The sequence below is a fragment of the Pyrus communis genome, chromosome 1, assembly GCF_963583255.1.
Source record: "Pyrus communis chromosome 1, drPyrComm1.1, whole genome shotgun sequence".
Lineage (NCBI taxonomy): Eukaryota > Viridiplantae > Streptophyta > Magnoliopsida > Rosales > Rosaceae > Pyrus > Pyrus communis.
In genome coordinates this window covers 12148370-12174512 of record NC_084803.1, presented here as the reverse complement: position 1 = coordinate 12174512, position 26143 = coordinate 12148370, and the positions used below count along the sequence as shown (strand labels likewise).

Genomic DNA, 26143 nt, shown 5'->3' with positions numbered 1-26143 from the left:
TGCATTATCCATATTTACTTTTCTATTATTTTGGTCATCAGAGATTGCTGGAAAAAATATATATATATATATTGTATTTACGTCCATGTCATTCAGCGAATAAAAAAAAAATCCATATCATTCAGTAGTTTACACTCTGGTAATTTGTTCCATGATGATTAGGGCTAGTAATTTTGGACAGGACGACTCGAAATTTGTACGAAGATAGACCACGAGTATATAACCACGAGATATTTATGTTGACGAAATACAGATATGTAGATAAAAGCGTACATATATTTTTATTTGATTAGTACATAATGTCATCGTAAATTTGTGACAGTATACTAGTGTCATACAAATCTTTCTCGTGAGTAGATAGATTTGGTGGGTGATTTGAGTAGTTGGACATTACAGTCTTTATATTTTTTTTGTCAGGGTGAGATGGGGAGGGTACAAAAATGGGGAAGAAAATGGACTCAGAATTCCATCAGATGCTTCCATCTTTCTTTGTCTATCCTTTTTTGTTATTGTTCATGGCATGTTATAGTGTAACATGTACGTACCCATCTTTACAAGTTATGAAATTTAAGACCAAACAGTGAACTTTTTGTTGCTACCCATTGTTTGGTTTTTGAGAAAATTGTGGGAGGAGAAAAGGAAAGGGTCATTGAATTGTCAAATAAAGGTACCCAATGACAAATTGTTGTGTTGTATTCGTCAGTTACATGGAAATTCAAACAATATTTTGATCGAGATAAATTTCGATAAGACTGGTATAGAGTAGTCATCGCACAGATAGAATAAGTGGCGAGTTAAATAAAACAAAAATACAAAAGGCTCTCATGATTTTGTGAGAGTGTTCGATAAAGGACGGGTCACATTCCTAATTTTACCCAACTTGTAACGTTGTAGAAAGTACAATGTAAATTTTTCCGGTCGCATGCCGATTCTACCTACCAATGCCATGACCAAGCGTAATTATTTGCAGTAGGACCAAAATTGAATGGCCGGCCAGAAGTCATGTCTTGCGGCCTTTAGAATGATGATTCCAAAAACAATTAGATGCTTTGCTTGTGCTGCTGGGAACAGCTGCAAAGTGATTTGAGAGCATACATAACGCAAGTAATCACAGGCATTCTCAGAAAACAAGGACGATTGCCTTTAAGTGAAGAGTATGGATGGCATTTACGCATATTAAACCTCACCCAAAGCAGACAGCTATTTAAGGATTTCACCCACCAAAACTTTGATAAAGTTACTTGTAATTTTCCCCAACTCACTTTACATGTAACAAGTAAATCGCAACTCTAGCGTTCTTGGTCAATCATACAAAATGACCATTTAAAAATCATGTTTCTTACTTAAAAACAGGAAAATTTTAACAACTTAAGGTGACTTCTAATTTGATTGATTTTTTCACATAATTAATCTTTAAAGCGTTATCCTTAAAGTAAAAAGTTCAAATTATCAAACAACATTACAGGATGAGTAAGAGAAGCCGAGAAGGTAAAATTAGAAGGTTCAAGAGAAGGTTACAATGCTTTGCAAGTTTCTCCCCATGTGACATTGCAGTAGTCAGATGTCACGATACCAATGTGTATTCAGTACACTTAAGTCTCCATCGTTGGAATGACATGAAAATATTCTTACTTGTGACCCCCCAAGTGCAATCACAGCAGTTAAATCATTTTCAAGGTGGATGATTAGATTATGTGCAAGCACTAAGAATCTTATTAAAATACTAATCATGCTTATTCCTCAAAGCCATAAGGCAATAAACAAATAATTAGACAGTCAAACCAATATTAAAGGTAAATGTATTAATATTTCTAACCATCTTACAATTCTTAATCAAACGGAAAGAAAGTAACAACACTGCAGGCCGTGGCATATAATACTTGTATACATACAAGACAGAAGGATCACTTATTGCCCCTTTCATTGTTCGGATCAAGCAAATGTCTTAATACCTAATTTGATTTGCTTAAGTAGCATCGGTCTTCGAGTCGGCAACCGGGCGTCGTCGCATATGAGAGGCATCGCAACTAGAGACCCTGCAAAGTGGGAATAACGAACAAAAAGAAAGTTTGACATCAATTTACTAACAACAAATGTGAAACTGTTAAAAGTGCGGTATTTGCAAATTTCTGAGGTCAACTACTCTAAAGATTTGATCCAAGATATTGGTGATTAACTGCTCAATAGGTAAAAAGCAAAGAATCAAAAGGATACCTAAAATCTCTGTCATCACAAAGATGGCTTTCAGGAAAAGCAAACTAAACAGATCTGATGCATGTATTCCATATTGCACCAATCAAAAGGTCTTCAAGAATTAGCATCTTAGCCGGACATGGACTTGCATTCACGAGGCCAAACCAAACAAAGCCAAGATTCTAAAGTTCAAATGTTCTCCAATAACAATTAGTCTAGCATGCCTAGATGCAAATTCGCAGTTCGCAATCAGCTCCATACCAACAAGAATCTTGGGCCTACAGCTATGACAATGTGCACACAACCCTTCAAAGGTTTTGTATAAAGGACTTGGTCGGCACTGAAAGTGTAACCAACCAGAGCACCAACAAGTAACAACCTTGGCATTCATGTTTGCATAACGAAAATGATATATCTTGTGAGCCATTGTTGTTGCTAATGTATTTTCATTAAAAGGTAATCTGATTCCCAGTAATCTAGTATGCAGCCACATATTTTTCTACATTCATTGTCGTTGTTGGAAATGAAATCCACAAGCATCCTTGACTGTAAGGTCCATAAGGCTTAAACCAACGTATATTTCCATTTACCATATATGCCATCCCATGGCATTTTCCAAAAATACCAAAAAGTAATGGCCAGATAAACCCAAATGACAAATACTGAGGGCTAACGACTTGATATCAAATTATTTCAACGGCACACTAAGAAACTCATACAATATAGTGCTCGAATTCTAAAAATCCCACAAATGGAATTATCTCCCATGCATAATTGGCATAAATTTCAGTATTCAGATACAAGACTGATAACAAATGATTTGATTCTTTTACAATTCCAAACCACCAAAACTAAATAACGGCCCAGCTCATATTCAGAACTGCTCTCCTAAGGTCCTCATTTTGAGGACGTGTGGGGTCCTTTTTCATATGAGCCCTCAGATTAATCTTATGGTACACTACAACTTAAAACTATTAACAATCGAGCAATGTTGCGAATTAGCTTTAGAATTTGAGAATTTTGGGTCACTTCAATGCAAAATGTTGGGACATTCTTAAAAGATTCAGTGGTTAAAGACGCCAACACGTTGTCATGAAAGAGATGCATTTAACAAGTATTCCCCTTTCAGAATTCTTAGAAACAATCCAGTTTCGGGATTGGTTCGGCAACTATTCAAGCTAAAGAAAATATCACATTCACTATGGGTCCGTAAATATTAGCATAAATTCGATTCCTTTAGTTTAAAGAGATTAAAGCAGAACTCAAAATTCATGGGCAAGTCATCAAAATCTGAACAAATCGCTTTCAATTCAACAACCACAAATTCAAAAAGCATTCCACCTGATAGCTACATACCCTAATCGCAATCCATGCATATACAAATCACAAATTCAAAACCCTAGCTCCCAAATTAACCAGTTATAAATCTGAAAGAAAATTGAATTAATTTAAATTAAAACCTGCTAAGAAGAGGAATGCCGGCCCTCGCAAGCAGGGCTCTCGTCGAAGTTCTTAGAGGGGTACTTGGCGGAGACCATGCCGACCTCGAACACCAAGTTGTCGCCGCTGGACCGGATTCCGGTGATCGACCACCACTGGAAGAAGGCCCGGACGCTGATGCCGTTGATCTCGGCGATTTTTCCCTCGACGATCTTTCCAGTGATTTTCTTCGAGTAGGTAGCCAGGTAATTGTCGGGTGGGAGGGTTACCTTGCACGCGCCGCCGAGGTCAACGATGAAGTCGCCGGTGGTGCGGTTGATGGTGTAGTTCTTGACGGCGGTGGGGAGGAGACCGATTGGGAAGCCATAGTTGGTGAGCTCGGTGTGAGCCGGCGATGGGCTTGAAATTGAGTTCCGGTTCGGGGTGTTCGGGTCAGTGGTTTGGGAGGTGAGGGGGAGGAGGAGGAGGAGAGAGAAGCAGACGAAGAGAGATTTCGCCATTGCGGTTTTTCAATTTTTTCCTTTTTCTTTTTTTTTTCTTTCTGGTTTTTAGGTTAATAATTTTGTAGATATTTTTCAGAAGTGAGAAGAAAGAGCTGCGAATATTCGCTCTCTATTAATCTGTTGGCGATGATACCGAGACTTTGCAATTTTTAACGACTTGACATGAAATGTACAATGATAATAAATTTTGAGTTAAAATATTAACTAATCAGATCACTTGTTAACAGATTCTTAACATGTCTATCTGTAAGTAATCCATTTCAACCCGTTAACCTAAACGATAGTTACATAGTCCTTTATAGCGCGTTTACTAATCCGTAATCAAATTGAGGAGGAATTGAAATGAGGTGGAATCAGAATCAGATTCTACAAAAACTGTCCGGAATCATAATACAATTCTATAAAGCTGTTTACTAATTCAGCAGAATCTGAATATAAACTAGTATGATTACTAAAATGTCCTTGTCTCAAATCAAATATTTTTAATCACATTTTCATTAGTTATTTTTAATCACATTTTCATTACTAAAATGCCCTTTAGTTCTTTATATTTATTTTTATTTCATCTATATTTATTTTTAATCACATTTTCATTAGTTATTTTAAAATGCCCTCATTCACTTCACTTCCTCAGCACCGCCATACCCCAATCCTCCAACACCACTCTCCCAAATCATCTTCCCAGTTCCCATCCCGCAAAAGAAAATACTATTTTAAGAACCTAGCCAAATTCATCTTCCCAGTTCCTACCCTGCAGAAAATATTCCGGAAAGCAATTGGAGCCAAGGATCAGACGAGCATCAACATCGCCAACAACACGAGCAATTTGGCCTCGAACTTCGAGGTCCCGATTGTCAAACCAACGTCACACGAGGATGAGCCGGCTGTGTCAACGGTGTCAAAGCGTTTGTCAAAGCATCTGCGAAGCCTCTTGATAAGAGTGCATAATAGGAAAGAAGAAATGCATTCCCGATTCCTTCACCATCCTAGAATCCAAATACCTCACCCATGGAGGGAGTCCAATTCCTCCAATTTCAAGAATTGAATTCTATTTTTCATGTGGGTTCCATACACTGTTGACTCCTCTAAATTGTAGTAAGCACAAGAGTTATCCGTAATCGGAATCGGATTCCTTATTTTCATTCCGATTACGGGTGCGTAAACACGTCCTTAGATTTGTAGGATTTAGGGTTTACGATTAAGATATGTAGATGCTAATTTAATGACGTAGATATATACTAATTTAATATGATATTGTTTATTCAATTATTTATTGAATTAAAATATATTTTTTAAATGAATTTGATACGGCAAACACAGTACCATATTGAGGGCCACTGCACTGAAATCCCACTCGTTGCGCTGCCTTTTTAATTAAAATTGGGCCGAATTCCGTTTCAAATATAAGCATAAGTTCATCTTCAATCGAAGGGTCTAGAAAGGCAAATGATCGAAAATAATTCGAAAATCGTCTTAAACTGAGGGTTAGGCCAGAGGGCTCATGGAATCTGAGAGGGCCCCAAGGAATCTGAAAGGGCCAAAGGGCTGGCCAGAAAAAAACACCAATTCTGTCGATTATAATTGACATGAATGCTTAAACTAAAATTTGAATCCAACGGCTAGTTGGCGCCAGTTACCGTTGGATTCAAATATATATATATATTAGATTTTTTGGGCCTTTTTTTTTTTAATTCTTAAAAATTCTAATTTTTTTCCCTATAAATATGTAAATCATTCATTCCCCATTCCTTTAAATTTAATTTGTAGTTTTTAAATTTAATTCGTCGTTTTTAAATATAAGTTGTAATTTTTAAATTTAAGTTGTTGTTGGATTTGAATTTAAGTTGTTGTAGTTTTCAAATTTAAATAATAAATTATGTTTAACCCTTTGGCCCTCAGTTGGAAACGGTTTTTTGTGACAAGGCTAAAACGAGCTTTATGGCCCTTTGGACCTTGGTTGGAGACGGAGGCAAATATGACCATGTACTGTTCATTAAAATATTAATATTTTGGAAGGCCAGAGGACTAAAACAAACCCTTTGGCCAACCCTCAGTTGGAGATGGCCTAATAAGCCTAAGCGGGGGCCAAGTCCAATCCTAGAATCATATTATATGACTTTTGTCCACGGCATTTTTTTTATTATTTATGTGTGAACGTTGTGATTTAACCAAAAGTCAATTAGTTAAATTTGGGCAAGTGGCCATTTATTATAGTAGCAGAAATGTGTTGAGTTTTTGCATAACAGTATATGTTTGAATCCTATTATTAGCTAATCTAACATCTATCTAACAAAATCTATTGTTTGACAAAAACAAAAAAATTAGTTAAATTTGGACCGCTCACTGCTGCAAAAGAAATGTGTGAAAAAATAATTTCTGCCAATTAGACTTTCCTTCTTCTTCTCTCTTTCTCGATCCTCAGTCTCTGTTACTCGAAAAGAAATGTGCGGGAAAAGAAATGTGATAATGTTAGAGGAAGAAATAAGGAAGTGTTATTAATGTTAAAAGAAAATCATATTCTCTGATGAAGACAAAAAATCGAATTTATGAAGACAAAAAATCAAATTTACTCCTTATATTCATCTATATCTATATATATAAAGTGAGAAGGCCAGTTTGGTGAAGCATTCAGAAATACCAAGAAAACCCCTTTGTTTTCTTCACAATCCAAATCCACAAAAATTAGAAAATGGGGACAAACTGGTAAAAACAAAACTACTGTGTTGAAGGACAAAAAAAAAAAATAATCAAACAAAAAAAAAAAATAATCAAAAGTGAATACATGCTAAAAATGATGTAGGAGGAATAAGCGCCAACCAGTTGACGGTTTCATCTGGAGGATTCCCATGATCTGAACTGAGTTTAGTGGGAGGTTCAAGAGTAACTACCCACACCCCACTAATATTTAGAGATGAATAACCGAAAGGAAATCCATTTTCGTTTTCACGAGATTAGTGTGTGGTTTCCATTCGTTCGAAATAGAAAAAGGATTGAAAAAATCAGTCGCAAATCTCCTTCTTTGTTGTTGCCATTCTGGGTTTTGTGCTCATGCAACAGGCTTTTCAAAATCAGGTACACCACTTTCTGAATTATGTATTAATTTTGTATTTGTGATTTTGCGGGTTGTTTTGAATTTACGGATGGCTTTTTCTAGGTTTGGTGAATTTACAGGGGAGAGGGAGAGAGAGGCCTATTGATTTAAACTCTTTTGCTAAAAGCTTCTAATTCATCCTTTATTTCTTTTTTCATCTGGGCAAAATTTTTGATGGATTTATGTATTTTTTTTTTTCCCCTTGAATTCGAACTCCAATCTGAATTATGGATTCAGAAAAAACAAATTAATGAATTTTTTATTTGCGTGCATGTTGGTCCTGTAACCGCATGATTTGATAATCCGACCGCAAAGCTAATCTTTTCTGTATGTTTTTGGGTTGCAGACCTGGACTGTCGAATGGAGAGGATGAAAAGCAACTGCAGGAAAGCGGCAATGGAGACCCGGCATCAGCATTTTCAAGTCGATCTGGGTAATCTCATAGCCTTCGACCCTCATCACAGATTCCCCTCCATCCCCTTCTCTAAGTTATTTTTCTTTACTTATTCAATATCTCTATTTTTTGGTAATATTTTGTATACTTCTGGGCTTTTTGAAATTATTGCTCTTGAGAAATTAATTGAAAATTTACTTTTGGAAATTGGGATTTTATTTGGATTAATCCCATCAGTAAAGTGGCAGTCATAAGTGAAATAATGAATTTATCACACTATGCTGATGGGTTTTTGTTCAGTGGGTGAAATTCTGATTTGTTTTTTTCATGGTATTTAGGGAGGAATTAGTGAAGGAATGTATAAAGAGAGGGACCGAGTTGGTTTAAGCTATTGCGAATAGTCTTTTCAACTCACATTCAACTGAAGGCATAGACGGTCCCATTGTGCACATGTTCGCTTCCTGAAACTAAGCTGCCAAGATAGAAAGCATGTGAGTCATTCATCTTATGATTCTCCAACGATTTTATTTTATTTATTTTTTTTATTTTTTAGGTTTGATCATGTATATGAGCATTTGGTAGTGAAACATGTATAGTGCTTCACAATTGAAAAGAAGTGGAATGGTAGTTTCAGGTAATTGTCGAGATTTTTGTCGATCCTCTTTTGTTGTGCTGCCAATTTACGGTTCCTATCATGTAAATTGGTTGACTAAAATGTTAGCGTATGCAAAAAGCCTTTTGCCAAAACAAAGGGTAAATCATTACTGACACTGTAGGAATTTTGAAACGTGTAGGTGGACCGTATTTGATTGAGAATAAGATACCGTGCAATATCGATTTTGGCATGAATGTTGGGGATGAGGTATACATCTTAAACCAGATTACTTAATTATAGTTAAATTAACTTTTTTTTTCTTTTTCTGTTATGTAGCTGAAGCAGCTAAAGTTGAGTGTTTTAATCGGTTGTATATATCACCCAGTTTACCTGTTCCTACTGCTGCTCAACAGGGACGAGTTTCACAGCAGGTGAGTGAAAATTCTGGGTTCTTAATTTTCTATTTTCTGATTGAAATTTGATGGTATATCTGATTCAATTGGAAGACTAAGCTAAAAGTACATGTGGTATTTTTTGGTTAATTTGTTGGTTTTTTGGATGGCTCTTCTGGGTTGTTGTTAATTGTATGTTTTCTGATTGAATTTGGCATCAATTTATCCAATGGATTAATGAGCTAAAACTACAAGTGGGGTTGTTTTGATTTTTGGGTTGTTTAATTTTCTGTTATTTTATTATGAGAAAATAAGGATTTGAACATGTTAATTAGCTAAGAATTAGTTTACATTGGACAATATATATGATTTTGGATTCGTGTTGGTGTAGCTAGGGAATTATATCTGTGGATGGATGTTGGGTTGGAAGGTCTACTCATAAAGAAGAACAAATCTAAGGGTAGAGTGAAACTGAAAAAGCAGCCAAACTTAAATTGCAATTTGCCAAAGAGCACGATTGGCCCTTTGTTTTAAAATTTTCATACTTCTCATTCTTATGTACCCTTATGTATCGGTAACGTGTATTCAACTTTAAAACTTTATCCGAAACCATTTGGTGGGTGTTTGGAATTTTGGAATTAGATTTTCAATTTGGTTTGTGAATTGCTAACTTTATCAACTCCTCTTGCTTAACCTCAATTATTTCAGTTGGCATTGGTTGCAGACCCATTTGTTGAGGCTCGAAGAAAAAGGAAGGGGGGAAAGTGTATTCTTGCCATAGATTTTCTGTTGGGAGTGAGCATTGAAGAAAAGGGAAGGTGATAACAGCGGAAGAGGTGGCTTTTTGCTTTTGGCCTTTTGTTTTCTTCATTTTGCTTAATGTTGAGACTTGAGAAAAGAACTTCTAATGTTGAACCCCAATTCGAAAAGATAATGTGAAGAAAACAAATATTCGTAATTGTTATTATGTCCAAGATCAAACCAATTATGAACAATTGCTGTCCTCTAACAAAAAAAATTTTGACCACTGTTTAGTTATTCATAATCTTCTTCGTAATCTCAAATATCCATGTAGTCCAAAATCATCCCTAAACACCAGCGGGGTTCGAGAAGGATTTTGAATATCATAACAGTTATTCATAATTATGATTTTGTTAAGGAACCTTGCGTACATGCATTGGTTTTTTTTTTTTTTTTAATCCATTTGAACCAAATCATCCCATCCCCATTTGCACCCCAACGACCAACAAAGCACCCCAAAATTTCTTAAGCTGTGTTGATCACAAATTATTGAAGATCATATCCTTAAACTAATGAACCAAAATTACTAATAAACATAATACCTAAGAAACCAAAATTACTAAAATTTTAAGGATATCACAACATTTTAGAGCTTATATGTGCATTGTTGAGTTATTAGAGCAAACTAATAAATATAATGAACCTACATTGAATACAAATTCTTCTTTGTCATGTGGTAGTTTTTTAGCCTCTTATTACGGGTTACACATTTCTATAAACTTTTTATATTATGTCCAGCCCACATCCGTCATTTATGATAGGGTTTAGGGGTATTAAAAAAGTTTAAAATTCTACTCATCCAGTTGACCTAAAAATTAAAACTCTATAAACAATGCTAATTTATAAAAGAAAAAAACATGAAAGCTAAATCATATCCAAGTCCTAACACCAACCGAGAAGTGTATATAAGCCCGTCATTTCCTTGCACTAATACTTATTACACTTCAAAAGTATTTTGTGATCATTTTATTTTGTTCTTTTGTATTATAGTGATATGTAGATAAATGTTTCTTCTTCTTCTTCTGTTCATAGGCATCTACGTAGACTTTTTCGTATTTATGGAATGTCACAGAATTTGTATTCAATTTAGGTTCATTTATTTTTAAATTTTTTAGACAAATTTTTCCATGGAGCGTGGCCAAAGTCGTGCAAGACAATGGCGTCAATCATTGAGTCCTGAAGAACATCAAAGATATCTAGCTCGACGACGTCTAATAGCACAAGAAAAAAGACAACAAATTCCAACTCTATATGATGATCATACTATGACATCCCCCAGTAACATACAACAAGAAATTCCTGGTATTTATTTCATATTCCTTTTTCTTTAACTCATACTAATGCAAAAAAAAAAAAAAAAAATCTAATTTCTAATTTTTCTTTTAACTATGCAACAAGTAGGTCCCAATAATATACAAGAACGGGTTCAGTTGGCTAACTATGATGTTGAGGTCGACCCCAGTAATATAGAACAACAAATTCCTGGTATTTATTTCAATTTCTTTATTTGTATTTGTTTCACACTTAAAAAATTAGGTTATTTTTTAAGAACAAAATTTAGTGAATTGAAATCTCATTGTATTCTTTTCTTCAATACTTTCATATTGATCTCAATGTTGTAGTTATTTTTAGTGGTAGTCTTACGAAATATTAGACTCACAACTAAATATATTAAATATTAAAGACAAAAATTTTAACTAATCGTATTATAATGTGGTCTATTTATTAGAACAAATTGAGCATGAAAGCGCGAATTCAAGGGTTTTGTCAGATATCACAAATCATGATGACCAAACTTCTACTAGAATGCGTACTCATATGGGACAGTTGGCACATTCAAATAGGTCACAAATATCTTATGGGATGCTCTCAATTCCTCCCCACAATGGTGAGCTTAGTATATAATTTTATCTTTATATAGATATGTGATTAGTTACAAAGAAAATTCTTATACTGAATGTTGGATATTCATGTAAAAATATCAGAAGAAGAACATGCAAATAGAACCAATTGTCATGTGCGCCAAACCAGAGGAAGAAGAAACCACAATTGTGCTAGAAATTATAATGAGAATCGGGGTATCCTAGGTTGCCAATTATCTGCTCCAACCACATGTCCGTACTGCTATGCACGATTGTTTGCTCGAGAAACTTTGAATATGTGTTGCTTGAAAGGAAGAATTGTTTTACCCCCAATACAATCCCCACCAGAAATGGTTGCTCTTTTCTCTGACCAAACAAATGAGGGTAGACACTTCAGGCAAAATATTCGAGCTTACAATCATGCATTTGCATTCACTTCAATGGGAGTACACGTGGATGAAAGAATTAATATTGGTGGTCGTGGGATTTACACATTTCGTGCTCAAGGTGCATTATATCATAAGATTGGTGGACTTTTACCAAATGAAGGGAACAGACCGCGATTTTTACAAGCTTATATATATGACACTGAGCATGAAGTTGAAAACCGAATGTGTGAAAGTGAAGTTTTAGATAGACGTGTGGTTGAAAAGATACAACATATGTTGAACAACCATAATCCTTTTGTTCATACATTGCGAAGCCTCGGACAACGCCAAGATTTGCCGAATTGCAAGTTGATCCTAAAAGAGCAACCAATAGATCGGCGTCAGTATAGTCTACCATCAGCATCACAAGTTGCGGCAATTATAATAGATGGAGATAATGCCACAATTGCAAATGGAAGGGATATCGTGGTGGAGACAATTAGTGGAAGACTTTCTCACGTTCGAGACTATGTTGGATTTTATGATCCCTTACAATATCCACTATTGCTGCCTTACGGTACATATGGATGGGATGTTAACAGTCGTGATGATGGTGGAAGAGCAATAACATGTTGCGACTATTATGCTTATATGTTACAGGTTTGTACTGATAACATAATTTACTTCCCGGTATATATAGATGAATGATGATTCCTATATTAAAAGCAATATATGAAATTTGCTTTTGTAGATACGCCATAATGGATCATCACTTTTGCTTCGAGGTGGACGTCTCTTGCAACAATATGTTGTAGATAACTACATTAAAATTGAATCACAAAAACTTAGATGGTTGCGTTCTAATCAAGCCACAGTTAGAGCGGATCTCTACAAAGGACTTGAAGACTCTCTAAATGCAGGTCAACACAATGCAGGTATATATATCGTTTCAGTCATCGTTATTTAGAAAATTAACTTTGTTTAAAGTGTGTACAATATATATAGCTAATTGAAAATAAAATATTATTAGGTAGCATCGGGCGTAGAATTATTTTACCATCATCATTTGTTGGAAGCCCACGTGACATGTACCAACGATATCAAGACGCAATGACTTTGGTTCAAAGATTCGGAAAGCCAGATCTTTTTATTACCATGACATGTAACCCAAGTTGGGAAGAAATCAAAAGCGAATTACTCGCTGGACAAACTCCACAAGATCGCCCTGACTTACTCACTAGAGTATTTCGTGCAAAACTTGAGCAACTAAAAGAAGACATCATTGAAAAGGGGGTATTGGGCAGTGTTGTTGCTTACGCATACGTTATTGAGTTTCAGAAACGTGGTCTTCCACATGTGCATATGCTGGTTGTGTTAGATGAAAATGATAAGATCAATAACCCAGATGAGTATGACCGAATTGTTAGAGCTGAAATACCAAATGAAGATGTAGAGCCTCAACTTTATAATGTGGTGTTAAAGCATATGATTCATGGCCCGTGTGGGATTCATAATCCTCTATCTCCATGTATGAAAAATGGGAGTTGTAAGAGAAAGTTTCCCAAACCATTTGCACCAGTCACCGTTCAAGGGAATGATTCGTATCCAATTTATCAAAGGCGAGGAAATCGATTGCCCGTCTCACTTAATCGACAAGGAAATATAATGGTTGATAATAGTTGGGTCATTCCATATAATCCATGGTTGCTGTTAAGGTATGATTGTCACATCAATGTCGAAATTTGCGCAAGCATAAAAAGTGTCAAGTACTTATATAAGTATGTTTACAAAGGCCCAGACAGAGTGACAGTTGAAGTGCAATCAGACCCTCAATACGATGAAATAAAGCAATTTCAGGATGCAAGATGGGTTTGCGCACCAGAGGCATTATGGAAAATATTCAAGTTCATTATTAATCGAATTTATCCATCTGTTGAGCGAATGCAAATACATCTTCCTAATATGCACCAAGTTCAGTTTCGTGCTGATGAAAGCATAACAAATATTCTACATGATGAGAGTACAAGAAAGACAATGTTGACTGAATTTTTTACACTTAATCATGTGGATGCAGAAGCGCGACATTATTTATACATGGAGATACCATCACATTACAGACGGATTCAAGCTCAAAGAAAGTGGTCTAAAAGAAAGAATCGTAACAAGGTTATTGGGCGAATATATGCAGTTTCACCTGCTGAAGGCGAAAAATATTACCTTCGGATTCTTCTTAATCATGTTAGAGGACCAACATCCTTCACAAACTTGAGAACAGTTAATGGGGTTTTGCATCCAACATTTAAGCAAGCAGCAGAACAATGAGGTTTGTCAGAAAGAGATGACAGTATTCGACAATGTTTGTTAGAGGCCTCCACAATTCAGATGCCGTCGGCTTTAAGAAGATTATTCGTCACCATATTGGTATATTGTGCACCAATTGGTGTTCGAGGGTTATGGGATGAGTTCTGTCCATTCATGATGGAAGATTATGTTTCCATGACTAACATAACTCCCACACTTGCTACCAACATACTCTTGCGTGAGTTGAACATACTTTTGGTTCAATTTAACAAGAGTATAAACGAGTTTGATTTGCCCCAAATGACAAGAGGAAATGAATCAAGTTCAGGAATGACCGGATGTATTGAAGATGAAATATCCATATGTATTCCACAACAAGATCTTGATGCAATTGAACGCTTAAATGATGACCAAAAAAGTGCGTTTAACATAATAATGGGTGCAGTTCAACGATCGGATAATGCAACTTTTTTTGTGGATGGTCCCGGTGGAACTGGAAAAACTTACTTATATCGCGCATTGTTAGCAAGCTTGAGAAGGTTGGGGCACATAGTATTAGCAACAGCATCATCTGGAATAGCAGCTACGATATTGCCTGGTGGGAGGACAGCACATTCTAAATTCAAGATACCACTTAGTCTCGATGCATCATCGATGTGTTCGATCGGTAAACAATCTGATTTAGCAAAGCTAATACAAAAGGCAAAGGCAATTATTTGGGATGAAGCAACAATGACGCATCGTCATGCATTTGAAGCACTCGATCGAACGTTCAGAGACTTAACAGATATTGACTTACCATTTGGGGGGAAGATAATGATATTTGGGGGAGATTTTCGACAAGTTCTTCCTGTTATTCGGAAAGGAACCAAGTCCGAACTAATCCAAGCAAGTGTTGTTAAGGCATCATTTTGGTCACAAGTAAAGATTTTAAAACTCAAACAAAACATGAGATCCATAAATGATTGTGAATTTTCAGAATTTTTACTTCGTGTTGGTGATGGGAATGAAGATGTTATTATGGATGATATGGTAAAACTACCTGAATGCATGGTGATACCATGGGAGAGTGAGCATTCCATTAATCAATTAATTGCCAAAATCTTCCCTGACTTAGAGGATCATATAAATGATGCAACCTACATGGTGGAAAGGGCAGTGGTAACTCCTACAAATGAAGACGTTGATATGTTGAATGAAAAGATAATCAATATGTTTCCGGGTTTAGAAGAGACAATGTATTCATTTGATTCAGTTGAGGATGACGCAAGGAATTTGTATCAGCCAGAGTTCTTGAATTCAATCTCACTTGGTGGTTTGCCTCCGCACAAGTTAACTCTGAAAAGAGGTGCTCCAATCATGCTTTTAAGAAATATTGATCCGAAATTGGGATTGTGTAATGGTACAAGATTATTGTGTCGTGGTTCTTACCGAAATCTTATTGATGCTGAAATTCTAACTGGACAATTTGCCGGATCCAGAGTTTTCTTACCAAGAATCCCTCTCAAAAGTACTGATACTGCTGGGCTTCCATTTGAACTTACAAGAAAGCAATTTCCAGTGAAACTAAGTTTCTCTATCACTATAAACAAATCTCAAGGTCAGACAATACCACATGTAGGCGTTTACCTTCCAGATCATGTCTTCAGCCATGGACAATTATATGTGGCTTTATCGAGGGGGGTCTCAAAGTCAACCACAACCGTGTTAGTAAAAAGTGGCTCCATAGTAGGCCAACAAGGTGTATTTACACGGAATGTAGTATACAAAGAAGTCTTGCTTCATTCCAGCTAATTATGGTGATTCCTAATAGGTAACAGCTTTATTAACGATAACCTTTCAGCATGCATTTCTCACTTATCAATTAAGTCTTTTTATTTGATTTTTAATTTTCTCACTATCGTTTGTAGATTGGCAATGAAAATTTGAAGCATCAATCATGAACAAATGGGTGGAAATTGCAGCATTGATGTCAATATGTAAACTTTCTTTTCAAAAGAAACAGTGACATATACACTCTATGAGTATTGTGAATAATGTACATATTGTTATGTAGGATTTATATTTTGACATTTAAATTGTTTTGTATTTTGGTACGAGTACTTACTGTTTTCATCTACTATTTTTTATTTATTTACATATACTTGCTATCGTTCATAGGCTTTAGGTAGGAACTTGCATCTAAAATCGTATGTTGTTTGATAAGTGCATGAATAACATTTAAATCATTACTTTACACAAAGTAAAAATGAAAAACATGATAACTTTTTAGGACGTGCATGATAAAAAAAAAGTTCCTCTTTGCACACTACATTTAAAGTATATCTTGACAATTACAATGGGAAAAACTAACACAATACACCTTTAGGGGCGCGTAGCGCCCGTGATGCAAAAATGCCTCTCGCACGCACGTTAGTGCGTGCAGAGAGGCTAGTATACATAAAAAATCGAATCTTTTTCGTAATTTTGATACATTTAATTTAGACTAATCCCTTTGTAATTTTGATAAATTTAATTTAGACTAATCCCTTTGTACATTTACTCCTCATATCCATATCATTGAATTTATTTTAATAAGATCTTTAATATGAGTCTAATATTGATCCTTTAAATAATTTAGTTTTGGTACTCAAAGGAAATCATAATCATAAATAATAGCAACACACATTGACAAATTTAGAAAAGTTGACCATCTCTTATTTAATAGCAACACTCTTGATAACTTGACAAGTTCTTATTAGACAACTCTACAAGTTTGACTCCGTGCCGCACTTGCTGAATATACATTCATTCAAGATATAGTGCAACCACTCTAGTTAATATGGTTACCATCATGTATGCGTCTCACTTTGTGGTCAGGTGGCTTCACTCTTGACAATGTGATAACTTTTTATTAGACAACCTTACATGTCCGGTCATGTGGCGCTCTTACTAAATGCTCACTAATTCAAAACACGAAATTTCTAATTTGTTCTAGTTTATATGGTTACAATTGTCAAGAAAAATTTGACATTTACAACTGTAAAGAGATCTTATTTAGGCCTCAAATCTAAATGCCCCAAACCTGCTAAGAAGAGGAGTGGTGTTAGGCACCTGGGAACATATTAGTCAATTGTTAGGCTGCTAATTAATTTAAATTGTAATGTTCCTTAATATGTTTTCGTTTTGTATTTGGTTTTGACTGGGTCCTGTGAGTTCCCACTTAGCATATGGTTTAAACTAGGGCTGGGCACGGGCCGGGCCGGGCCCAATTTTGAAGGGACCGGACCGGACCTAAGTTCAAAGAGAACGGGCCGGGCCGGGCCGGGGATTACATTTTTTAATATAAGAACCGGACATTACCCGGCCCGGTTGGAACGGGCCGGTTCGGGCCGGGTCCACGGGTCCCTTTTTTTTTTTTTTTTTTTTTTTTTTGGTTGTTTGAAAGAAAAAAAAAATTGTACAGAACTAAATACAAAGTTAAGTCTGAATTCCCGCTTGTCTGAGGTGGGCTTGATTTATGAGAATCACGCTGCATCCATGAAGGAAAACCAAGAGATGCAGTGCCTGGACTTGCAGGAACATGAGAATTCCCTAGGTTCTCTACATAGTCCTGTGAATCATCGTATGTATTGTTTAAATCAATGTCATTTAACTGGAACCTTCTACTTGCAGCTTCCGGTGTAACTGATTTGGATTCAGAACTGTCTCTTGACGCAGGTAGTATCGGACAGTGTCCTTTAGACCTTAAAGGGTCCTCAGTATTAACACCAGCATTCTTATCTAGAACCTTTCGTGCAGTCTGGACAGATGTCCCACTGTCAAATAAACCTTGAGATCCCTGCAGCAATGTAGATATGTTTCTTCCATCAGCCGTACCAGCAACATTGGCTAAGCTCCTCAACAAATGAGATACGACATCCTGATCCTTTGTTTGATCAGAACTACTAGCTGCAATTTATATATGGCATAATATGTGGATTCAAATAAGTCTGAGATAGAATGCTTCACTAAGACAGAAGTGTACAATGAATAAGGCAAGTACTTACAGTGCATATTTGAGAGTATTCTCAGCAAGCTAATCAATAGATAACTGCTTCCGCTTTCATTGTTTAAAGAGCCTCCATTAACTGCAGTATCAGGATGTGCTTTTCTTCTCCTCCTATTATGGGCAGCCAAACGCCTACGACAACTTCTCTTCCCTTCATCAAACTCTTGAAGAGCATGAAACCTGTCCATGAGTGTTAACCCCGTTACATTTAATTCAACAAAAGAAAACTTCTGCAGAACTCAACAATACCAAAAGAAGATTGATGAACAGCCACGGACAACAAACGCATGACAAAAAAATTTACACAACCAAACTCTGTATTTCAAGTTAATTCAAGAAAATCGGGGAAATGTTTCAACCAAATAATTCAAGAAAATCCCATTCCAAACCCTTTTTCCCATTCCAAACCCTTTTTCCAAACCCAAGTTAATTCAAGAAAATCCAAGTTAATCCAAGTTAATTCAAGTTAATTCAAGAAAATCCAAGTTAATTCAAGAAAATCCCATTCCAAACCCTTTTTCCCAACCCCCTTCAAATCCGGCACCATCACACCACCAAAATTGCGAGCCTTTCCTCCGATTACAAAGCCCTCAGTGGAGCAACCAACCATGTTCCAAGTGCAAGGATCAACGGAGTTTATATCCCAACCGGCCATCACAAGCAACTCATCCTTCATATCTCTCTTCACCGACATCAATGCCGCCACTAAAACCCCACCAAAAACAAGAGCATCACACACACAATTTCACCTTAATTTAAGAACTCAACAAAACCCCTAAATCTAGAAAACCCTAATTTCATTTTGAACATAAAAATGTAAACCCAGAGAACTCACTCACCGCAAATCCAACTCACCCCCAACACATTTCAACAGAGAAACCAAACTAAATCCCAAAAGAACAAAAACCCAGCTCCAAAAATCAAATAAAAACAGACCCAGATGACCATTTCAATCAAATCACAACCAAAAAACAAGCAAGATCCATGTGAAAATCGCAACAAATGAAAGGAAGCAGAAGAAAATATTTACCTTGCTGGGTACACGAGTTGTTCGACTTCATTGATCGTCCCTTTAAGTTTGTCAGAGGGAGAGAAACTGATTTCCAGAGAGTGAGTCAGGAAAATAGATCGAAGCTTGATGATGATGGCAGCGGACGGAGGGAGGAAGATAGAAGCAAATCAGGATGAGAGAGGTCTGAGTGATGATGGTAGCGGTGGTGTATGGAGCTAGGATGATCGGAGAGAGTTAGGAGGAGAGAGGTCTGAGTGAAATGAGAGGAGTCGGGAGGAGAGTTCGAGAAGACTAGGAAGAGGAAACAATTTCTTCTATTATTCATTCTAGAAACGGGCCGGGCCGGGGGCCCGTCCACTTCTATTTCAAGATCCGCCCCGCCCCGTTAATATGGTATACCCGAACCGCCCCGCCCCGTTTTGTGTTTAGAAATTTTGGACCCGGCCCTTACCCGCCCCAAACAACGGGTACCCGCCCCTACCCGCGGGTCCAGGACCCGTTTGCCCAGCCCTAGTTTAAACACCTCCTCTCATTGTTCATTACGGTTTTCTGCTCTCATTGAATTTGCCTTTTTTCATAAACAGCACGACACGATCCAAAATTCAAATCATGTATATTTTTCTTGTAAATTGAGCTTGTAGTTTGATAAAAAAAATTTCTTTAAAAGGAACCAGTTAGTGGCTTCGCCACGCTAGTCCATCATTTCGAGAGTCGGGAAGATTCACAAAAGCATTTTAGCCTTCCATGTCCACCATTGTGCGATTTACTAACGTCATGAATCAAATTCAAGACGTGCCATGTGATAATTGTGTTGGATTATTAGATCATTATTATAATAAGTTTTCTTGTGAGCGAAGGATTAGAACAAGGCGGAGTCAAGGGTTACATTGGAAGGAGACAAATATAAAATATGGTCATTCTTGAGAAAAAGAACATAAGGAATGCCGTAATGCAAGAAATGCAATCCTTACAAGTGAAAAGGACTACTAAACCGTAGTGGTAATTACCAAGGAGAGTAAAGAGTTACAATTTTAAAATTTTGTCAGGTGAGAAGAGAATGTTGGGTGGCTTGCGATAAAAGTTGGGTGTGATTAGAAGAGCCGTTTCTTTCAGAATTTGTAGGTCTTGAACACAATAGATTTCGTAGCCCAACCAAGGCTCAGTGGTTTTTCAAACCTTCCAGCATTGAGTTTAGATTGGTGCATAAATCTTAAATAAGGGTTAATCTAGTCGGAACAAATTTATTAAGGAAAATATGCATCATTGGGATCCTCTTATGTATCATTTGGATGAACCATTGGCACCACTACTGCATCATCATGATCTTCTCGGCCTTGCCAGTTTATCTAGCTGCTTCGAGACGACGCGCATGCACCAGTTCACTGCTAAAAGAATCGAAATCAAATTCTAACGATCGAATATTGAAAAATGATCCTTTCAACAATTGGGATTTGTAAACTCGTCATGTCGTCCAAATTCCCTAGTTTCTACTCCTTTTCTACTAACCTGAGAGCGATAGTTACCTTGCAAGTCCGCGTAACAAATACACTGTGTTTGATGATGTTATTGCTGAAGCGAAAATTAAATAATACAAGCAAAATCCTCTTCTCTATCAATCCATTTAAACCAGTTTCTCTATGTCATTCACTACTTGCTCCGCTTCATTTCTCGAAAATCCTTTCCTCCAACCCGAATCCCATGTCACGTTCACCACTCTTCTACACATTATGTTTCTCTCCAACACTGCATCCATCATAGACTATCAACAAGAACCCTCTCACCAGCATGTTTGCTGTAATTTCTCAGATTCTCAATCCCACCGGCTCAACTTCGTACAACTCAATGGAAAATACTAACATCTGATTCCTAGGAAGTTAATATGGTTGTGCTGGCATGCATGCCCTTTAAAGTTCCTACCAGATGTCTTTTTTTAAACCAGAAAATACTAGTTGCTATAGATACGCAGTCAAGCAATCTGGTACAAGTTTGCGAGGGTTCCAAGTTAGAACAACCCATGATGTTCTGCTTCTAATATTATTTTTGGCTGTCTTTTTATTTTTGCTTTTTATGAGATCTTCCATTTGGATATTAATTTCCATTTTCTTTCGGTTTGTGTAACAGTACCTTCAGAAGTTGAAAATCATTGATCTCAGTTTTCCTTTTTTCTAAAAAAAATCACCAGACCTTTCACAACTCCCAAATCTTGAAGAATTGACATTGGAAAACTGTGAGAGTTTGTCCGAAATTCAATGGAACTTGGTTACTTCTCTTCCAAGGGATTTCTATAAGTCGAAATATGTTGAGACTCTTATACTTTCTCGTGTATGCAATGTTGAGAGAGATATAATGTGCAGAGGAGTGGTGAACGATAAAGCATAATTTGAAGTCTATTAAGGAGGTAAACTGGATCAGATTAATACTTAATATCATACATATACGTACATATAAACAGTGCTCAGATTAATGCCAGGCATCTTTAAGGCTACCATTGATTTTCTAACCTTAAAATTTAGTTCCTGGAATATATTTCTCAAATATTCTGGTGAATGTCTTGTATCGATTGATGTTGAAATGTTTCTAGAAACTACTTGCTAAAAAAAGTATGAAACATCGACTTGTCATTACTATCGAACTGTGAAAAGCGAAAAACAAAAGAGGCCGATGACGAAGCTGACGGTGATGCGTAATCCGCGGATTCAGATATGTGATGATGAGCTTGATGATGAGGATCCATCCCTTGGTCATACCTCGCAGGAAGTGGATCAAAAACATAACCGGCGTGGTCCAAATCATGCATATTTTCCTTCATAGGTTTGTTCCATATTAAATTGATAGGAAACTTCATTTTAATCTTTGGCAAAGATGACTTTTAGACTAAAATCATAAGTAAGATCAAAAATCTAATTTTAGTCCCTTGATACATTAATCACCTCATTTATTAATTATATTTTTTATGTTTTAATTATTTCTCTTTTTCTTCCTAATTTTAATGTATTAATTTTATTTCATTGTAATTATAATTTTCATTTAATTCATCGTAATATATTTTGTTGTAAACATTTAGATAAACAAATTTTTATTTTACAATATATTTCGATATACTTTGTCTTCTTCATTTAGGTACATTAAATTCATTATAATACATTTCGGTGCATACATTTAGGTATACACATTTCAGTACATAAATTTCAATACAAACATTTCGCTACATTATAATACATTTCAGTACATTAGTTTAATATAATACATTTGGGTACATATATTTCGATACACACATTAGGTACATTAGTTTAATATAATACATTTCGGTGCATACATTTGGGTACATACATTTCGATGCTAAAATTTAAATACATTAATTCAATATAATATATTTCGGTACATACATTTTGGTACTAACATTTAGGTACATTAATTGAGTTTTTCAAGTTTGAAGAATGTTAAATAAAATTAATAAATTAAAAAAAAACTTTGGTTTGGTCAAAATATATATTAAAATGTGTATATTAATAAATTTAAATATTTAAAGGGAGACATTGAAAAAAATACACATTAATTATTTTGAATTAAGGATATATTAAGGGACTATACTCAATATGTAATCTAACACCAGATTTATTTTAAATTTCAATCTTCTTCAATGATTAAAGTTAGAAAATCCCTTCAATTAACCCATATTCTCTTCATTCTCATTGTCACGGGACAATTTATGTCTTGTGACACTTCAACAATTACATCAACTTTATTCTTGCCTTGCAAATTGAGCTTATCGTTCGATAGTTGTCCCTGTCAAATGTAATGGGCATCATATGATTCATATATGTGAAATGATTTATTATCCCAGCGTCTTATGCCTACGCAAGCCCGCAACTCAGTATGCTTGGGATTATTTATAACAATAATGGCAAGGGGACAATGATGGTAAAATATATCCGTTAAGCAGTAAAAGTAGAATAGAGTCAGCCCATCAAAATTACGACAATCACTTGGAGGAATATCAAAACTGACTTTATTGCCCTCGTTGAAAGTCAAACCAATCAGGAATAAATATATAGAATAATTCCCTTGGAGGAAAATGCTACCATACCCGTAAGAAATCCATCCCTATATATACATTGCAAGTGTTATATATATATATATATATATATATATATATATATATATATATATATATATATATATACACGTACATGTGCGTTTGTGTATGTGTGCGTGCACGATAGACAAGGCGACATGGGAAGAGAGAGAGACCTGTAAGATGTTCCATATTAATCTTACTATGGAAGCTGGTACATGTCTTATGGCTTATCCATGACTATGTTCAATTTCTAAAACAACTGTTACACAAAACCAGAATTGACTTTTTAGAATAAAAATACGATTTTTCATTAAAATTAACAGTACCGGAAGATTTTCGTTAAAATTCCCTAAACATAAACTATCAAAAACTTCGAAATTTAACACACTAGGCATGGATAAATGTATATATCATAAAATGCCTTGCAGAAGACTCAATCCCGAGTATTGTAGGAATATTCATAAGCATGAAACATACTTAAGGTCCCCTGAATTTAATGCAATTAAATTTTGGCAACAACTTTTGAAAGAATTATGAATTTATATTAATTTATGTGCCATTTTTTTGGTGTTACATTTGTATATTATCTAATGTGGTAATAATATATAAATATCACATCAATATTCATTACTTATCACATAAGATGATACATCTATTTAGTATAAATATGTAGTCGCTCTAGCATTACTTGTTCTTTCAATAGTAAGGGCTTTAGAGGAAAACGACATCCTTTTTGCCTTTTGTTATATCAAGTTAGGATGTGGTTAGAATTAATTGGGCTTTTGTACTGAGACCTCAAAGAGAACTTTTTCCTTTGGGTTACTTTGAGTAAAGGCCCAACATTGAAAACCGAAAACCAATTCACAATAGGTAGAGAGGCCCAAATTTATATAATTAGTCAATTCAAATGACGTGAGAGCATATGCGGTCATTTGATATGTAATATCATGTGAATTCAAAATTAATTGACAATGAATAAAGAGATCAATATCTTCTAAATAAATAATACAAGACTTTCATTTTCGACATCAGATAACAGTCTCAAACCCAAGTTAATCTGACACAGATAATATACAGGATGGTTCGACAAGATATTGCTGCATATATAGGGCACATACACCGAACTTAAAAATGTGTATCATAGTGTACATTATGACAATGGACACACACACATATATATAGTTTATCATCTCAGCATGGGGAGTTCCAAATCTCTGCATTTTTAACCTTGGAAATGCTCTCTAGCACTTCGAAGGGAAGAACGTCTCCAATCACAACCACCATCTTGCTCTCCAAGTCTACTTTGTACGACGTCACGCCTGTTTTATTCGTGACGCAAAAACAATTACAGAATCATTGTGAGGTTTGACAAAAACAAATCATCGTGAGGAAGATGATAATTATTTATTTTTATTTTTTTAAATACAAACATGCAAGATCTTGTAAAAATACAAAAATTCACACACCGGCCCAGAAAAAAATATATACATATGTGTATATCTGTATGTATCAAATTATGGCTTGTCTTGAAATCGTCTATAAAAGTTCGACATACCTTCTATCTTTGAGATATGTTTCTCAACTTTTTTGGCACAGCCATGGCAGTGCATGGAAACCCTTAGCACTACCATCTGCATAAGGTTTTTCGCCAACAGAAAATCAATCATTCATCTTCGAACAAACATTGAATCTACTGAGAGTTATCCAATCCATTCTAATCTTAGCCGCCAAACGAGGCCAACAGAGAGAAATGAAACGAGAGAATAATACCTTGGGCTTCAACTGAAAGGCCAACGTCTGTTTAATTCCGGCGACAACATCCGTCAGTTTTAGAAACTGATCCTTTTCGCCGGTTACCAACGGACTGCTTTCGAACTCGTCAAGATTTTCCGACCAGTTCATACAGAAACAAGAACCAGAGCCAGTTGAAGAAATACAAAACCTGTCCAGCACCCTTCCCATACTTAGCTTCCCCATTGCAACAACCAGAACAAACTTCTTAGCCAAACGGACACAAATCTAAAGCCAAACAGAATTTCCAAGCACAAGAAATCTCTACAGCCGATCTGTCCCTCCCAGTCCAGTTAACTAACCAAACTGCCTCAGTGTTGTAAGCCAGTGCAGACTAGTGTGAACATTATAATAGTGTGGGAGGGAGAGAGGGGGAGAGAGAGAGAGAGGGAGAGAGAGTGAGAAGCGCTAAAGGTCAAATATTCATTGGGGAAGGCAAAAGTTGAGCAGACCTAATGAAGCCATGAAGGAGGAAAGGGAACAAGACCCCAGTAGTTTACAATTTATAAAACTCAGCTGGTCAAAAAAATGTAGAAGGGGATCCGAAAACCCAGAAAGAAAAAAAAAAAGCAGTAACTTTTTAAACTGTAAACCAATTCTTAGACCAAAGAACAACACCCCAACTAGATTTTGTCATGTGATCACAGACTCCTAAATTCTTCAAAATACAACTGATGCATGAGAAAGTTCAAAAGTTAATTTGAGATGAAGCTGCAAGTGATTCCTCTCTCTCTCTCTCGCATGTGACAATCCTTCAAAAGATAGAAACCTAATATGCAATAAAAGCTGGTGAGGATGTGCCTAATATTTCATATGATCGAGAGGTGGAGAGAGGGAAGCTCCAAACGAAAAGCTTTACAGTGACCAATGGAGGAAGTAGCAACATACCACGCTTTATGACATGTGATGACTATAGGCACACATCCAAGTTAGAGGCAGAGAATATGTTTATATATAATACATAGTTGAATTAATTTGGAGAGGCATCACGGGAATTGAGCTCTGCACACTATTTTTCACCTTCTGCAGACCGCTTTAATTTCGATTCTTCACTCTGCTTTGATTTGTTCAATTCAATTGGTTAGATAAGTAAAATGAGTGTGCATAATGTTGAGAATGGGTCTCACATGGGCTTATAAGAGGTTGGACAACTCTCTATATTGCAAATTGATTTCATGGTTGAATCTCAACTTTCTTCACATAAATCATTTCCCAGCACCTTTGCTAGGCATGTTTGAACACGAAAAACGTTTAGGTGGAAAAGCTTAATCGAAGAAAAAACAGTTATATTT

General features: G+C 35.9%; 5 protein-coding genes across 6 annotated transcripts; 2 read left to right on the top strand and 3 right to left on the bottom strand.

The window, feature by feature from the left end:
- Positions 1 to 1787: 1787 nt before the first annotated feature.
- Positions 1788 to 4211, bottom strand: LOC137749366 (uncharacterized). Its single transcript, XM_068489464.1, has 2 exons — positions 3654 to 4211; positions 1788 to 2036 (listed from the first exon to the last, which is right to left on the bottom strand). Exon 1 carries the CDS (start codon positions 4131 to 4133, stop codon positions 3657 to 3659), a length of 477 nt encoding a protein of 158 aa, XP_068345565.1. The 5' UTR covers positions 4134 to 4211; the 3' UTR covers positions 1788 to 2036; positions 3654 to 3656.
- A 7410-nt stretch (positions 4212 to 11621) lies between these two features.
- LOC137746216 (uncharacterized) lies at positions 11622 to 13961 on the top strand. Its single transcript, XM_068486324.1, has 3 exons — positions 11622 to 12299; positions 12391 to 12574; positions 12670 to 13961. Exons 1-3 carry the CDS (start codon positions 11622 to 11624, stop codon positions 13959 to 13961), a joined length of 2154 nt encoding a protein of 717 aa, XP_068342425.1.
- A 60-nt stretch (positions 13962 to 14021) lies between these two features.
- LOC137746120 (uncharacterized) lies at positions 14022 to 15734 on the top strand. Its single transcript, XM_068486228.1, has one exon. It carries the CDS (start codon positions 14022 to 14024, stop codon positions 15732 to 15734), a length of 1713 nt encoding a protein of 570 aa, XP_068342329.1.
- Positions 15735 to 16972: 1238 nt separating this feature from the next.
- LOC137746030 (squamosa promoter-binding-like protein 12) lies at positions 16973 to 18664 on the bottom strand. Its single transcript, XM_068486114.1, has 4 exons — positions 18497 to 18664; positions 17969 to 18200; positions 17396 to 17870; positions 16973 to 17033 (listed from the first exon to the last, which is right to left on the bottom strand). Exons 1-4 carry the CDS (start codon positions 18662 to 18664, stop codon positions 16973 to 16975), a joined length of 936 nt encoding a protein of 311 aa, XP_068342215.1.
- A 5361-nt stretch (positions 18665 to 24025) lies between these two features.
- On the bottom strand, positions 24026 to 25944 carry LOC137748548 (protein SODIUM POTASSIUM ROOT DEFECTIVE 2-like). 2 transcript variants are annotated; one of them, XM_068488726.1, is made up of 4 exons: positions 25740 to 25944; positions 24831 to 25002; positions 24616 to 24691; positions 24026 to 24379 (listed from the first exon to the last, which is right to left on the bottom strand). In XM_068488726.1, exons 2-4 carry the CDS (start codon positions 24960 to 24962, stop codon positions 24252 to 24254), a joined length of 336 nt encoding a protein of 111 aa, XP_068344827.1. In that variant the 5' UTR covers positions 24963 to 25002; positions 25740 to 25944; the 3' UTR covers positions 24026 to 24251. The 2 variants fall into 2 exon arrangements, with proteins under 2 accessions (XP_068344827.1, XP_068344820.1); XM_068488719.1 differs by having other exon boundaries at positions 24831 to 25932.
- Positions 25945 to 26143: the final 199 nt, after the last annotated feature.